This window comes from Microcebus murinus, chromosome 7 (assembly GCF_040939455.1).
Source record: "Microcebus murinus isolate Inina chromosome 7, M.murinus_Inina_mat1.0, whole genome shotgun sequence".
Classification (NCBI taxonomy): Eukaryota; Metazoa; Chordata; class Mammalia; order Primates; family Cheirogaleidae; genus Microcebus; species Microcebus murinus.
In genome coordinates this window covers 24,432,745-24,448,786 of record NC_134110.1, presented here as the reverse complement: position 1 = coordinate 24,448,786, position 16,042 = coordinate 24,432,745, and the positions used below count along the sequence as shown (strand labels likewise).

The following is a 16,042-nucleotide window of genomic DNA, read 5'->3' as shown; positions in this document are numbered from 1 at the left end:
AACTGGAGAACTAACTCGCGGCTCTCAAAATCATCAGAACTTAAATCGTCAACCAAGATAGCCAGAGACCGTTATTAATCTGATTAATAATAACAACGGCTAACTCTGAGGACACTGTCAAATTTACTGTCGCTCGACAAAAAAACGCACACTCCTAACGCCAGCAACAAAGGGCGCCAAGAGCCAACACGGAGGGAGCACGAACTCTCGCGAGAACTGCCGAAACATCGCGGAAGCTCAGCGCCGCGGGAGCCCGAACTCTCGCGACAAAGGCTGGCAGTGGCGGAGGCGCGGCTTTGGCCGAGCGCGGAGGCATGGCCAGACCCGGGCCGTCCTGGAGTCGGCTGGACAGGGAGCAGGAGCGCGATGTGCGCGAGCTCGTCCGGCGCGTCACTGGACTCCAAGACGAAGCAGACCGCAACTTCCAGCTCGCCTTAAACTTCGCCTGGTCTAACTTCAGGTGTGGGCGCGGCGCGCGGGCCGGTGCCTGGCCACAGCACCCGGGCCCAGCGCTCGGGTGCCCGCCGCCCTCCGGAGCCCGGGGCGGTGCGCGTAGCCGGGCCGCGGGAGCAGGGGTGGGTGAGTGGGCGCGACAGCCGTGGGGAGGCCTTCGCAGGCGATGCCCAGGCCCCCCATTGTAGGTGGTGGACTGTCAGCCCCCCTCAGCGCTGCACTGCTAGACTGCACGTCCTTGTCTGCCCCGTTCCCCGCTGTAACTATTGCACTTGCACAGTGTATAGCACATCAGAAATCATTTTTTCAGTGAATGGGCAAGTGAATTTTTAAAGCAAAAGTACGGTCACTCTCTGAAATTGTGTTCTCACTGACTCCCTTTCCCTGCCCAGGTCACTGCAGATTTCCCTTAGTTTCTCCAAAACGCAAGTCATGACACATTGAATAATTTTATTTAGTGTTTACTCTGTCTCCCACACTTCCACCTCTAGCTACAATGTAAGTTGTATCCCAGCACCTAGAACAGTTCCTGGCACATAGTACACTGAGTCCTGTAATACAATTTCTAATGCAGTTTCTCTTGTAATTAATTTTTGAAGACTTATAGAGAAGATTTATATGTAGGTGGAGTCAGATCGCCTGTTTTTCTTTATGGGTGATGTAAATTAAACAATTGTATGGTCATTACCCATAATGGAATTATTAATGTTACCAAAAGAATGTTAGTCATTGTTAATATTCTATCTATTTAATTTCAGTCTGAGACAGTCTCACTCTTGCCCTGGCTAGAGGCCAGTAGCGTCAGCCTAGCTCACAGCAACCTCAAACTCCTGGGTTCAAGCAATCCTTCTGCCTCAGCCTCCCGAGTAGCTGGGACTACAGGCATGTGCTACCATGCCCAGCTAATTTTTCTATATATATTTTTAGTTGGCCAATTAATTTCTTTCTATTTACGGTAGAAACGGGGTCTCACTCTTGCTCAGGCTAGTTTCAAACGCCTGACTTTGAGCCATCTGCCTGCCTTGGCCTCCTGGAGTGCTAGGATTACAGGCATGAGCCACCGTGCCTGGCCTAATTTCAGTAAATTAAATCTTAAGTAGTGAACAGGTTTTCAAAATATGTAATCTTGATTACCTTAATGATTGTAGCCATAAAGTGTGGAGTTGGTTTATAATAGGAATAGAGAGCTTTCAGATTCTTTGAAAGCATGCCAAGTTTCTGAAATAATAAACTCAGTGCTTAAATGCAACTTATAAAAATAGCCAAGTGTGAAATAGGTCATATAATACAGAAATGTTGTATTCCCAAATAATTTTTCTCTTTATATTTATAAATGGAAGTAAGCAGATGGTCATCATTTTAGAGTTGAGATAGATGTTAGAAGTTACTGTCTCCTTTTACAGATTGAGGAAATAAATTATGGTAGGTAAAGTGGTGTTCCGTTCAGCCATTTACTGGGATAGAATTAGACGTGTTGTTGTTATTATTTTGACACAAGTCTCACTCTGTTGCCCGGGCTAGAGTGCCATGTCATCAGCCTGGCTCACAGTCACCTCAAACTCCTGGGCTCACCTCAAACTCCTGGACTCAAGCGATCCTCCTGCCTTAGCCTCCTGAGTAGCTGGGACTACAGGCATGTGCCACCATGACCGGCTAATTTTTATATATATATATATATATTTATTTATTTATTTTAGTTGTCCAGCTAATTTCTTTCTACTTTTTTTAGTAGAAAAAAAAGTAGACAGCATCTCACTCTTGCTTAGGCTGGTCTCGAACTCCTTTGCTCAAACGATCCTCCTGCCTCGGCCTCCCAGAGTGTTAGGATTATAGGCGTGAGCCACCATGCCCGGCCTAGATGTATTATTAAGTAGTGTAATTTGCTTCTTTTAAGTACACATTGCTGGCTTTGGTACTAAAACACAGAAAACAAGAGTTGAGTAAGTATGCTATAATTTTATGTTGCTTTAATACAGCAGAAAAAGGAATATTTCACGTTTGTATTTTTGAAAATTGTGGCCATGTTCTAGGACCTAGAAATTCAGAGATGGATAAAATACAGCCTCTGTCCTTAAGAAAGACAGAGACAGGAGGGAGGGGGAGAAAAAATGGAAGAGAGAAAAATCAGTTACAGTGTGATGTATAATAAGGGTTCTTAACCCGAGGGTCCAAAGGTATAATTTAGGTGTTTATAAATTTGGATGAGGAAAAAAATTATACTAACCTCTGACTGAAAAGTAGTATTTCCTTCCGTTATGAAGGCAACAGACCACAGTAGTGTTAGCCTACCTATGACTTTGGCACCTGTAGAAATCACATACTATTTGCAGGTCATATTATGAGTTGTACATATTTCTAAATATTGCTTACTGTTACTTTTTTTTTTTTTTTTTTTATAGACAGAGTCTCACTCTGTTGCCTAGGCTAGAGTGCCGTGGCATCAACCTAGCTCACAGCAACCTCAAATTCCTGGGCTCAGGTGATCCTTCTGCCTCTAGCCTCCCAAGTAGCTGGGACTACAGGCATGCGCCACCATGCCTGGCTAATTTTTTCTATATATTTTTAGTTGGCCAATTAATTTCTTTATATTAGAGACGGGGTCTTGCTCTTGCTCAGGCTGGTTTCGAACTCCTGACCTTGAGCCATCCACCCGCCTCGGCCTCCCAGAGTGCTAGGATTACAGGCATGAGCCACTGCGCCCAGCCTGCTTACTGATACTTTAATGGTAGTTATTTGACCCACTGCTAGATCCTGTTGTTTAATGTTTTCATAAAGAACTATATCTCTTACTGTATCATTAACTTTTTTTTTTTGAGACAGAGTCTCGCTTTGTTGCCCAGGCTAGAGTGAGTGCCGTGGCGTTAGCCTAGCTCACAGCAACCTCAAAACTCCTGGGCTCAAGCAATCCTTCTGCCTCAGCCTCCCAAGTAGCTGGGACTACAGGGATGGGCCACCATGCCCGGCTAATTTTTTCTGTATATATTAGTTGGCCAATTAATTTCTTTCTATTTATAGTAGAGATAGGGTCTCGCTCTTGCACAGGCTGGTTTCGAACTCCTGACCTTTAGCAATCCACCCTCCTCGGCCTCCCAGAGAGCTAGGATTACAGGCGTGAGCCACCGCGCCCGGCCTGTATCGTAAATTGTTTGAAATATTTGACAACTGTAATTCAGTATACTTGGTTTCCTTTGTATTTTATTTTATGCATTTAAATACATTATTCAGATAAAGGGTCCTTAGGCTTCACACTGTTTACTCTGACATAAAAATGATTAGGAACACATGATGTAGAATGTGCTTTGCTGGACTTAGATACAGGGCTTTTGGGGAAGGTAAAGGAGCCAGAGGATAAGGTTGGGAGGGTCAGGATGCACTTGTGTCCTGAGGAAAGGATGCTTGAGCAGTCTCTGAGACACTGCGATTATTTGCCTGCCTGGTGGTGGAGGTAATGGAAGATGAGGTGCACATCATTCTGGAAATGTACAGCTGAGTTCAGAGTGTATGGGGGATGGGAAGGGCTGTGAGATGAGTTTACTTAGCTATAGGACAAAATTGGCATAAGAATTGCATTTTGTCTTTATTAGATTTCATCGTTTCTTGGATGTCAACAGCCATAAAATAGAAAAGACAATGGAAGGGTAAGTCGGTTTTATTCTCATATATATGTATATATTCAGAAATACATATATTTTCTTATAGATCTTTTTGTTAATAGAACTTTATAATAGTTGATTTTTTTATATTTTAGAATTTATGAAAAATTCATCATTCATTCTGATCTCATCAAAGCTGCTAGTTGGAAGAGATTAACTGAGGAATTTCTAAATGCATCACTTCCTAGCATAAAGGAAATAAAGGTTTGCTTTCAGTTATGAGATCTCTGTTGTACACTGTTTTCTGTGTGATTATTGTCAACTTGTTTCTGTTAAATGTTTGAACATTTATTTGTTCTATTTTAGTATTGTCCACTGGCTAGAACAGGACCTCCTAGAAATTGATTTCAGTATTGCCATCAAACCAAGTGTGCCTCAGCTTGTGATGAAAGAGCTTGTTCTTGTTTAATCATCTTCTTGCCTCAAACCTACTGTGGAAATAGAGATCAGAGATGGGCTCAAATAATAGCACTGTTTGTATATCTTAAAACTGTCAAATGGCTTCCCAGAGCTTGGAAATAACTGCCTATCGATGCTTATTAATGCCAGGTGCACTTTCATATTGTGCTGGGGATCCCCAAGACCACCCTTAGGTGCAGTGATTCACCAGAAGGATTCACATAACTCAAAAAAACTATTATTCTCACTGTTATGGTTTATTACAGTGAAAGGATAGAGATTAAAATCCGCAAAGGGAAAAGGTGCATAGAACAAAGACCAGGAGAAACTAGGCCCAAGTTTCCAGATGTCCCTTCCTGGTGGATTTACCTGGGGATGCATTTAATTTTCCCAGTGAAGGTGTGTGACAACACGTGCAAAGTGTTGCCAACCAGGGAAGCTCACCTGAGCCTTGGTGTCCAGGGCTTTTATTGGGGGTTGGTCACATAGGCAGACAGTGCCTGTGTCACTGACCTTAGCTACTCAGTCTCCAGCCCCCCCCTCCCTCGGTCAAAACAGATATTCACCATGAGTTATGTTGTTAACATAAACAGTCTGGTCAAACGGATACAGTGTGGCCCCAGGCCTTTGACATGCAGAAATACCCTTCTCAGTAGGATATTCCAAGGGCTCATAGGTTATCCCAGGAGCCCATCAAAGGTCATTCCTAAAGACCTCTGGGATGTCAGGGTTTGGGCAACACAAGCTGCTGAGTTAACCCTTTACTACACACATGTATTTACTCATTTAATCCTCACAATAACTTTTGAAGAATATCCTGTTATTGATAGGCTTTCTCTTAGTCAACACTGTGGGAATTGGTGTCTTCAGGAAGAGAGTTTTAAAGTTTTTTAAAATTGTTCATCAATTTAAGGAAAGGCCTATAAAGGTATTTCTGGAAGAATGAGAGAGAGAGCTGCAGTGTTCTGAATTCATGCCCTGAGGAACAGAAATGTACTTCCATGTACTGTTCCCGCAAGGACCATTTGGGACAAAGAGGCAGATCTTTTTTAGATAGTTTCCTGATTGATTTCATATAGCTTTCTGGGTAGACTATAGAATTGAACATCTACCCTGTCACATATAAACATTAATAATGGCAAGCATAGGCACTGTTTTTAGGGCACTGTTCTTCCCATAAAGACTATATTCACTAGGTACTATTATATTACTATCTCCATTTTGGCAAGGCAAATGACTTACTCTCAGTTTAATATGTAACAATTAAAATAACTGTCTTATGCATGACATTTAAGCGAGACAGTGCGTGTAACTTCTGATTCCTTCTTTGACCTTCCATTGCCATTTCAGGTCATTTTTCTGTACACTTCCCGCTATGGGCTCCCCGAACATAGTAGGACCACATTCCCTCTCTCTGCTGTGTCATATCGTAGGCCTCACTGCATTGTTCTTCCCCTTTCTCCTGCCTGAGGAAGCTCAGCCTTTAATATTAAACTCAAGTATTGTCTTGATGCATACTATGTATTTCACTTTATTGTGTTTGTAATCGTTTGTTGCCTGTCTCCTCCTGTAACATGCAAATTTTACAAGTGCAGGGCTCTGTGATTGATTTGTTCTGAGGCGCTTAGACATGGTAGACAATACATATTTGTTGAAGGAATGAATAAATCTGTGCGGTCCTGTCTGCTTTGCTATCCATCTCTCTGTCGGTGGTTCCCACCCCACTTACATGAGGAAGGGGTGGTTACCGTTTTCTGTCTTGGCGCGTGGCATCTTAGACACATTTGTTATAGTATAACAGTAGCTTCACAGTTTTTTCCAGCTTTATTGATAAATAACTTCCATACCATAAAATTCATCCATTGATATACAATTCCCCTATTTGTAATAATGTATACTTATGCATTCATCACGACAATCCACTTTTAGAGCGTTTCCAGTACCCAAAAGTTTTCCTCAAGCCCCTTTGCAGTCAGTGCCTGCTCCTACCCTAACCCCAGACAACTTCTTTTTTTTTTTTTTTTTTTTTTATACAGAGTCTCACTTTGTTGCTCAGGCTAGAGTGAGTGCCGTGGCATCAGCCTAGCTCACAGCAACCTCAATCTCCTGGGCTCAAGTGATATTACTGCCTCAGCCTCCCGAGTAGCAGGGACTACAGGCATGTGCCACCATGCCCGGCTAATTTTTTTTTATATATATTTTTAGTTGGTCAATTAATTTCTTTCTATTTTTAGTAGAGACGGGTCTCGCTCAGGCTGGTTTCGAACTCCCAACCTTGAGCAATCCGTCTGCCTCGGCCTCCCAGAGTGCTAGGATTACAGGCGTGAGCCACCACACCTGGCCAACCCCAGACAACTTCTGATCTGCTTGCTGTATTTATAAATTTGCCTTTTCTGGACATTTCATATAACTGAGATCATACAATATGCAGTCTTTTGTGTCTGGCTTCATTCACTTAGCATAAAGTTTTTGAGTTTCATACACGTTGTAGCGTATGTCTGTGTTCTAGTCCTTTTCATAGCTGAATAGTATTTTTTTATGTGTTTGCGCTACGTTTTGTTTATTCACAGTGGACAACATTTAGATTGTTGCCAGTTTTGAGTTATGATGAATAGTGAACTACTAAGAACATGCTCATGCAAGCTTTGTGTGGTCATATATCTTCATTCTCCATTGGTAGATTTCTAGGAGTAGAATTGCTGGTTTATATGGTAAGCTTAGGTTTAACCTTTTAAGAAACTACTAAATTGTTTCCCAACATGACTACATCATTTTATATTCCTACTAGCAATGTATAAGGGTTCTAGTTTCTCCACATCCTTACCAACACTTGTTATTGCCTGTCATTTTGATTATAGATATCCTAGATAGTATGTAGTAATATCTCATTGTGGTTTTGATTTACATTTCCCTAATACCCTGCATCTTTTCAGTTGAGTTATTTTTCTTCTTATTGAGTTATCAAGTTATTTTTCACACAAGTTCCTTATCAGAAAAATGGTTTAGAAATATTTTCCTCCGGTTTCTGGGTTTTCATTTTCTTAGTGGTGTTTTTTAAAGCTCAAAAGGTTTTGATTTTAATGAAGTCCATTTTATCAATTTCTTTCTTTTATGGCTCATGCTTTTGGTGTCATGTATAAGAACTCTTTGCTTAACCCAAAGTTATGAAGATGTTTCTTCTGTTTTCTTCTAAAAGTTTTATATAATAGCTTTAACACTTGGATTTAGGTCTGTGTTCCATTTTGACTTAATTGTATGTGTTTTGCGGAAAGGGTCTAAGTTAATTTTTTTCTACTTACAGATATACAACTATATGATCACTTTTTGTTGAAAAGGCTATCCTTTACCTATCAAATTGTCTTGACAATTTTGTCAAAAACAAATTTTCCATAAATATAAGGATATATTTTTGGTCTCCATTTTGATTTGATTTTTAGTAAGAGATAAAGTTCTAATTTGATTTTTCTGCATATGGTTATTCAGTTTTCCCAATACCATTTATTAAAAAGACTATCTTGGCAACTCTGTCAAAGATAAGTTCACTACAGATGTGTGTATTTATTTCTGGGTTCTCTATTCTGTTTTATTGGTCTATGTGTCTGTTTTTACACGAGTACCATGCTGTTTTGGTTACCTGAGTTCTGTAGTATAATTTGAAGTCAGGTAATGTGATTCTTCCAGTTTTGTTCTTTTTGGTCAGGATGGCTTTTGCTATTCTGAGTCTTTTGTGGTTCCATATGAATTTTAGGATTATTTTTTTTGTTTCTGTGAAGAGTGTCATTGGTATTTTGATGGGGATTGCATTCACTCTGTAGATTGCTTTGGGTAATACGGACATTTTAATAATATTGATTCTTCCAATCCATGAGAATGGAATATCTTTCTATTTTTTTGTGTCCTCTTCAGTTTCTTTCGTCAGTGTTTTATAGTTTTTTTGTTTGTTTGTTTGTTTGTTTTTTTTGAGACAGAGTCTCACTTTTGTTGCCCTGGCTAGAGTGAGTGCTGTGGCGTCAGCCTAGCTCACAGCAACCTCAAACTCCTCCTGGGCTCAAGCGATCCTCCTGCCTCAGCCTCCCAAGTAGCTGGGACTACAGGCATGCACCACCATGCCTGGCTAATTTTTTTCTATATATTTTTAGTTGTCCAGCTAATTTCTTTCTATTTTTTTAGTAGAGACGGGGTCTTGCTCTTGCTTAGGCTGATCTCAAACTCCAGAGCTCAAATGATCCGCCTACCTCCGCCTCCTGGAACGTTAGGATTACAAGTGTGAGCCACTGCATCCGATGTGCTCCTCATTTTTATGTGTTGATTTTGTATCCTTCAACTTGACTGAATTGATCAATTCTAATAGTTTTTTGTGGAATCTTTGGTTTCTTTAGATGTAAGATCATATTGTCTGCAAACAAGAACTTCCTTTCTGATTTGGATACCCTGTATTTCTTTCTGTTGTCTGATTGCTATAGCTAGAACTTCTAGTACTGTATTGAAACAGTGGTGAAAGTGGGCATCCTTGTCACGTTCCAGATCTTAGAAAAAAGGTTTTTCAGTTTTTCAGATGTCTTATACTTGTTAAAAATACAAGACTCAAGCTAGGCACAGTGGCTTGTACCTGTAATCCCAGCTACTCAGGAGGCTAGGACCGGAGGATCACTTGAGACCAGGAATTCAAGATGAGCCTGGGTGACATATCAAGGCCTTGTCTCTAAAAAAACATTTTTAAAAAATTAGCCAGGTATGGTGGCATGCACCTGTGGTCCCAGTTACTTGGGAGGCTGAGGCAGGAGGATAACTTGAGCCCAGGAATTCTAGGCTGCAGTAAGCTAAGATTGTACCACTGTACTCCAGGCTGGGTGATATAGTGACAACCTGTCTCAAAAAAAAGAAATGTAGAACTCAGACCTCAGGTAGCTTTGAGGCTCCTTATGTGTAAATATTTGAACTATGAAAAAAGTTTATAGAGATTAGAATTTATTTTGGTATAACTCATGTTTTCTCAAACTAGGAAAAGAATTAGGGACATAACTGTCATGGAGTTTTACTTACTCAAGTCTAGTTTAGAAAGCATTTACTAACCTCAGTGATTTATGTTCTTCATTTTTTGTTTTAAAGACAGATGCACATTATTCCATACTGTCACTTCTTCTGTGTCTGTCTGATTCTCCTTCGAACAGCAATTATGTGGAAACACCAAGAGACAAAGAAGTAGGTATGTTACCAGATGGATGGTTTAACATATAAGAAATAAAAGAGAAATTGATTTTATTGCTTAACTACTGGACATTGAGATTTTATTAAAAGTTGTAAAAATCTACGAAACTAAAATATTTCTGTTGCTTTGGATGCAATTGCAAAATTTCATTTAAAATGTAATCAGCCTCTGTATCTGCAGGTTCCAAATCCATAGATTCAACCATTTGCAGATCAAAAATATTCAAAATAAGTAAATAAATAACAATATGGCAATTAAAAATACAAATTTTTAAAAATACAATATAACAACTATTTACATTGTATTAAGTAATATAAGTAATCTAGAGATGATTTAAAGTATACTGGAGGATGTGCAGAGGTTATATGCATGTACCTACCACTTTATATATGGGACTTGAGCATCCTTGGAATTTTGTATTAGCAGGGGTGGGGGTCCTAGAACCAGTTCCCCTCAGATACCGAGGGGTGACTATATAAGTTCTAACTTTGTAAGTTAAACTACCTTCAATTATTTATAGAGAAAACTCACCTTTAAGAGTGAGTTAATTAGGCTGGGCGCAGTGGCTCATGCCTGTAATTCTAGCACTCTGGGAGGCCGAGGTGTGCGGATCGTTTGAACTCAGGAGTTCGAGACCAGCCTGAGCAAGAGCGAGACCCCATCTATACTATAAATAGACATTAGCCAAACAACTAAAAAATATAGAAAAAATTAGCTGGGCATGGTGGCACATGCCTGTAGTCCCAGCTACTTGGGAGACTGAGACAGGAGGATTGCTTGAGCTCAGGAGTTTGAGGTTGCTGTGAGCTAAGCTGATGCCACGGCACTTTAGCCTGGGCAACAGAGTGAGACTCTGTCTCAAAAAAAAAGAGTGAGTTAGTTAAAGTGTAAAATGTATTAGAATATCAATTTGTTAATTGTTTTAATATTTTTGTACTTTCATTTTCTGAGTGTATTTTATTTTGAGTAGTATTGGCCTTTTTTGCTATAGTTTTGAGGTTTTTTTCAATTATTATAATGCTGAAGAAGTTCTTCTGTTACATTTTAGACAAAAAAGATGATTTTGACTGGGGAAAATACTTGATGGAAGGTGAAGAAATTGACCTTGGTCCAAACGTAGACACACCAGTAAGTGGCAGTAGTTTTGTTATTGAAAATATAAATACATGCTGAGTGATATAGATGATTTTAATGGGTCTTTCTGCCCTGGGTAAACTTAGTGAAAACAGGAACTCTCTTCACTAACTCAGAGTAGTTATTATTAATAGCTCTACTTATTAGAATTTTGAGCCAAATCATTAGTACTAAGAAATTAAGGGGAGTGAATACCAGTGTCCCTTAAGGGCCTATGATCTTTCATTCCTAGATTTAAGATATTGCAGTATCTTCTAGTCAGTCACCTGAGTATTAACATTTTTTCATGATATCCTTCAAACAGAATCCATGATTTTTTAAATATTTTATTGTACTCAAACCTGTGGATTTTCCATATGGGTCAGTATTTGGGATATGAAATTTTTCTCAGCAAAAACATTTCCCTGTATTTTTTGCCACCAAAATTAATTCCATTCATCATGGTGGCAACATCATAATAGAAAAAGAGAATAATAATAATAATAATAATAATAATTCCATCCCTATAATAGCCACTTTCAAGGGATTTTTTAAAAATTTCATTTAGTTTTTGCTTTTCTTCCAAAGTTTTCTTAATCTTTTAACTAAATGGCTGTAAGTGTTATACTCTGTAAGGGTTAGCATATTTTCTTTTTAAATCAGGTCTGGTCTGAAGAAAGTGAAGATGAAGATGATCAACAGCCCTTAAGCAGAGAGGACTCTGGAATTCAAGTAGACAGGACACCATTAGAAGAACAAGATCAAAACAGAAAACTGGGTCCTTGCATCAGCTGGAAAGGTATTGTGTGTTGCTGGATGTTGGCTTTTCTGATAGAGGAATTCCCTAGAAGGAAAGGCAAGCTTTGGGATCAGTTCCATGTGATCAAGATATTGAGTAAGATCTGCTATCCTTATAAAACAAATCTTTTAAAGCCATTAGTAGATCTTTTTTATATAATGCCTAAGTAGTAGCATGGTAATTAATGTTGAATTAATGCATTTAGAGTACAGTTTTGTTCTTTTTTTCTTTTTCTAGTGCCAAGAACTTTGTTAGTCCTAAATATTTCTGTTTATTTTTTATTGGAGAAGGATTAACTTTGCTGATGTTGGTAACTAGGAAAAGCTAAAAAGGAAAAGAGCTATACAATTTATTTTCCAATTTAAAAGTCTGCTCTTTTATTTTTTAGGGAGGAACTATGAATTGGTAGAATCTAGAAAGAGCTGGAAGCAATCTTAAAGAGTAGAACATCTAATCCTACTTTTCATTTTATAGATAAGGAAACAAAGGCCACATTGCAGTGAGTTTCCCGTGACTAGGCCCTGTTCTCTGCACTCAAACCTTGCCTGATGGACATTAAGTAGTTAAAGCTGACTTAGTGTCCTAATGCTTTTGTGGCTTTGTTTTCTATTTCCTTTCTTTTTAATTCTTGAATTGGACCTCCAGGGTGGCAAGTGGTATCATGCCACCCTGCTCAGAGCACATTATCATCACTAGTCTATGTAGGATCTTTTAGTTTATTTCTTCTCTTTCTTTTGCTATTTGATTCCCACTCCTAATTCCCTTTGTCTGCCAGTCCAGTTATAAGCATCTGTTCTCATGTATTTGCTATCTATGTTCTTATGTACACGGAGTTCTTATAAGACACATTGTGTTGGTTGATGTGTTCTGTTTAATTGTGTAGCTGGTATTATGCTGTATCGTTCCTAACTGTTGAATAGGATTCTGCAGCTTAAAACTACCCTATTTCAATTAGCTGTTTCGTTGTAGATAGGCCCTGAGTTGCCTTCGCCTCCTCTGCCACACTGAGTACTTTGTCCACTCTGGATCATGTGAGAATTTGGCTGCAATATAAGTTCCTGCCCCCACAGTCTCATCAGTACTTGATAAGATTACCCCTTCCATTTTGGGTTATTGATGTTTCATTTGCATTTGTCTGACTACTAGTGATTTAGGGACTTCCTTATGTATTTGTTGATCCTTCAAGTTTGCCCCTTTTGTGAGTTGCTTGTCTTTTGACATCATTTGCTCATTTTTGTTTTAAGTTTCATAACCTTCCTGCACACCCCACCCTTCACAGTTCTTTGCAGATCTAAACATTCATTCTTAGATTTTAGACATTGCAGATATCTTCTAGTCAGTCACCTGATTGTTAACATTTTTTCGTGATACCCTTCAAAAAGAGTTTTCAAATTTTTTTAATATATTTTATTGTATATATTTTATTTATATATTTTGTATATATGTATATATTTTATTTATATATATAATATGTATATATTTATATATGTATATATTGTGTATATATGTATATATTTTATTTATATATATTTTTTTATATATTTTATTATACTCAAACCTGTGGATTTTTCATATGGTCAGTATTTGGGTCTTGAAATTTTTCTCAACAAAAGCATTCTCCTGTATTTTTCTTCTGTTTGTTTTTTTATAACTTACATTTGAGTCTTTAGTGACTACCAGGTCCACTCTTTTTCTTTTTTTTTAATTTCAGCATATCATGGAGGTACAAATGTTATGGTTACATATATTGCCCATGCCCCTTTCCCCCCTCAAGTCAGAGCTTCAAGCGTTACCATCCCCCAGACGTTGCACATCTCACTCATTGTGTTTGCATATACCCATCCCTTCCTCCCCCCTCCCACCTGCTCAACACCCGATAAATGTTATTCCTATATATCCACTTAGGTGGATCCGTTAATACCAATTTGCTGGTGAGTACAAGTGGTGCTTGTTTTTCCATTCTTGAGATACTTCTCTTAGTAGAATGAGCTCCAGTTCTATCCATGAAAATACAAGAGGTGCTATATCACCATTGTTTCTTAAAGCTGAATAGTACTCCATGGTATACATATACCACATTTTATTAATCCACTCATGTATTGATGGGTACTTGGGTTGTTTCCACAACTTTGCAATTGTGAATTGTGCTGCTATAAACATTTGAGTGCTGGTGTCCTTTTTGTAGAGTGTCATTTGATCTTTGGGTAGATGCCCAGTAGTGGAATTGCTGGATCAAATGGTAGATCTACTTGTATTGCTTCAAGGTATCTCCATATTGCTTTCCACAGAGGTTGAACTAGTTTGCAGTACCACCAGGTGCACTCTTATGTATAAAGTGATATTAAAGGGTCCAGCTTATTTTTCTCCCATCTCATGAGCCAGTTTTTCCAGCAATATCTAGGAAACAGGCTGGGCGTGGTGGCTCACGCCTATAATCCTAGCACTCTGGGAGACCAAGGGGGGCGGATTGCTCGAGGTCAGGAGTTCGAAACCAGCCTGAGCAAGAGCGAGACCCTGTCTCTACTATAAATAGAAAGAAATTAATTGACCAACTAATGTATACAGAAAAAATTAGCCTCTGTGGGATACCAAGTAGGGTGGGGGAAAAAAGAAAGAAAAGAAATAAAGATATAAAAAAAGAAAAAAAAATAAAATAAAAAAATAAAAATAAAAAAAACCCAAAAAAACAAACAAAAAAATTAGCCGGGCATGGTGGCGCATGCCTGTAGTCCCAGCCTCTCGGGAGGCTGAGGCAGGAGGATTGCTTGACCCCAGGAGTTTAAGGTTGCTGTGAGCTAGGCTGACACCATGGCACTCACTCTAGCCTGGGCAACAAAGTAAGACTCTGTATCAGAAAGAAAAGAAAAATCTGGGAAACAATCCATTCTTTCCATATTGCCTTGTGGTTCTAGCTTTATCATATTATCAGCTTCCCTTAAATACATGTGCAGTTGGCCTTCTGTATCTGAGGGTTCTGCATCCAAGTATTGTATCAAGGATATTCAAAAAATAAATAATAACAATAGAACAATAAAAATGATACAAATTTGCAAAAACAATAAATTGTAATAATTGTTTACATAGCATTTACCTTGTATTAGGCATAAGTAATCTAGAGATGATTTAAAGTGTGTGGGAAGCTGTGCATAGGTTATATGCCAGTGCCGTGTCATTTTATATCAGAGACTTGAGCATCTGTGGGTTTTGGTATCCACAGGAGTCCTGGAACCAATCCCTAGCAGATTATTAGGGATGACTATATTTATTCCAAACTTTCTATTCTGTTCCCTTAGTGTGAGTCTGGCCCAGGAACAGTTTTTATTAATATGGCTTTGTAATATTATGTCTTAATACATGGAAGGCACACCGCCCATCACCTGCTTTGCTCTTTTCTAAAATTGGCTTAGCTATTTGTGAAATTTTATTCTTTCATGGACATTTTAGAAAGAGTATGGAAAGTTCCTTTTAAAAAAAAATCCATCTAAGATTCTGATTTGGATTGCAGTGAATTTATAGATCTAACTTGGAAAGGATTGACATTCTTATAATGATAGTATGTACATTTCTCTCAATTTTTGTGTCTTTTACTAGATTTGGGAAATTTTCCTTCTTTCTTTCTTTTTTTTTTTTTGGAGACAGAGTCTCACTCTATTGTCCGGGCTAGAGTGCCGTGGCATCAGCCTAGCTCACAGCAACCTCAAACTCCTTGGCTCAAGCAATCCTCCTGCCTCAGCCTCCCTAGTAACTGGGACTACAGGCATGTGCCACCATGCCTAGCTACTATATATATATGTTTTAGTTGTCCAGGTAATTTCTTTCTATTTTTTTAGTAGAGATAGGGTTTCACTCTTGCTCAGGCTGGTCTTGAACTCCTCAGCTCAGACGATCCCCTCGCCTCGTCCTCTCAAAATGCTAGGATTACAGGCCTACACCATGCCAGGATTACACCATGCCTGGCCAGGAAATTTTCTTTTTAAAGATCTCTAGTGTTGGCTGGGGTGGTGGCTCACACCTGTAATCCTAGCACTCTGGGAGGCCAAGGCAGGTAGATTGTTTGAGCTTAGGAGTTTGAGACCAGCCTGAGCAAGAGCAAGACCCTGTCTCTACTAAAAATAGAAAGAAATTAATTGGACAGCTAAAAATATATAGAAAAAATTAGCCAGGCATGGTGGCACATGCCTGTAGTCCCAGCTACTTTGGAGGCTGAGGCAGAAGGATTGCTTGAACCCACGAGTTTGAGGTTGCTGTGAGCCAGGCTAACATCATGGCACTCTACCCTGGGCCACAAAGTGAGACTCTGTCTCAAAAAAAAAATCTCAAGTGTTCATTTGTTAATTAATTTCTACTATGTTATAGTTTTTGTTATTGTGAATGTTGCCTGTTTTGTTTATTCCTGGTGTAGAGGAACACTTTGGT

The 16,042-nt window shown here is 39.0% G+C and overlaps 1 protein-coding gene across 2 annotated transcripts in view; it reads left to right on the top strand.

The window, feature by feature from the left end:
- The first annotated feature begins 280 nt into the window (after positions 1–280).
- The window catches only part of TUBGCP5 (tubulin gamma complex component 5), a 44,437-nt gene continuing 28,675 nt past the window's right edge, over positions 281–16,042 (top strand). For both annotated transcript variants that reach the window (XM_012760262.2, XM_012760261.3), the window contains exons 1-6: positions 281–460; positions 4,038–4,091; positions 4,202–4,310; positions 9,615–9,711; positions 10,763–10,842; positions 11,491–11,626. In XM_012760262.2, coding sequence (XP_012615716.1) covers positions 315–460; positions 4,038–4,091; positions 4,202–4,310; positions 9,615–9,711; positions 10,763–10,842; positions 11,491–11,626 — 622 coding nt within the window. In that variant the 5' untranslated portion in view covers positions 281–314. The remainder of the gene's footprint in view (positions 461–4,037; positions 4,092–4,201; positions 4,311–9,614; positions 9,712–10,762; positions 10,843–11,490; positions 11,627–16,042) is intronic.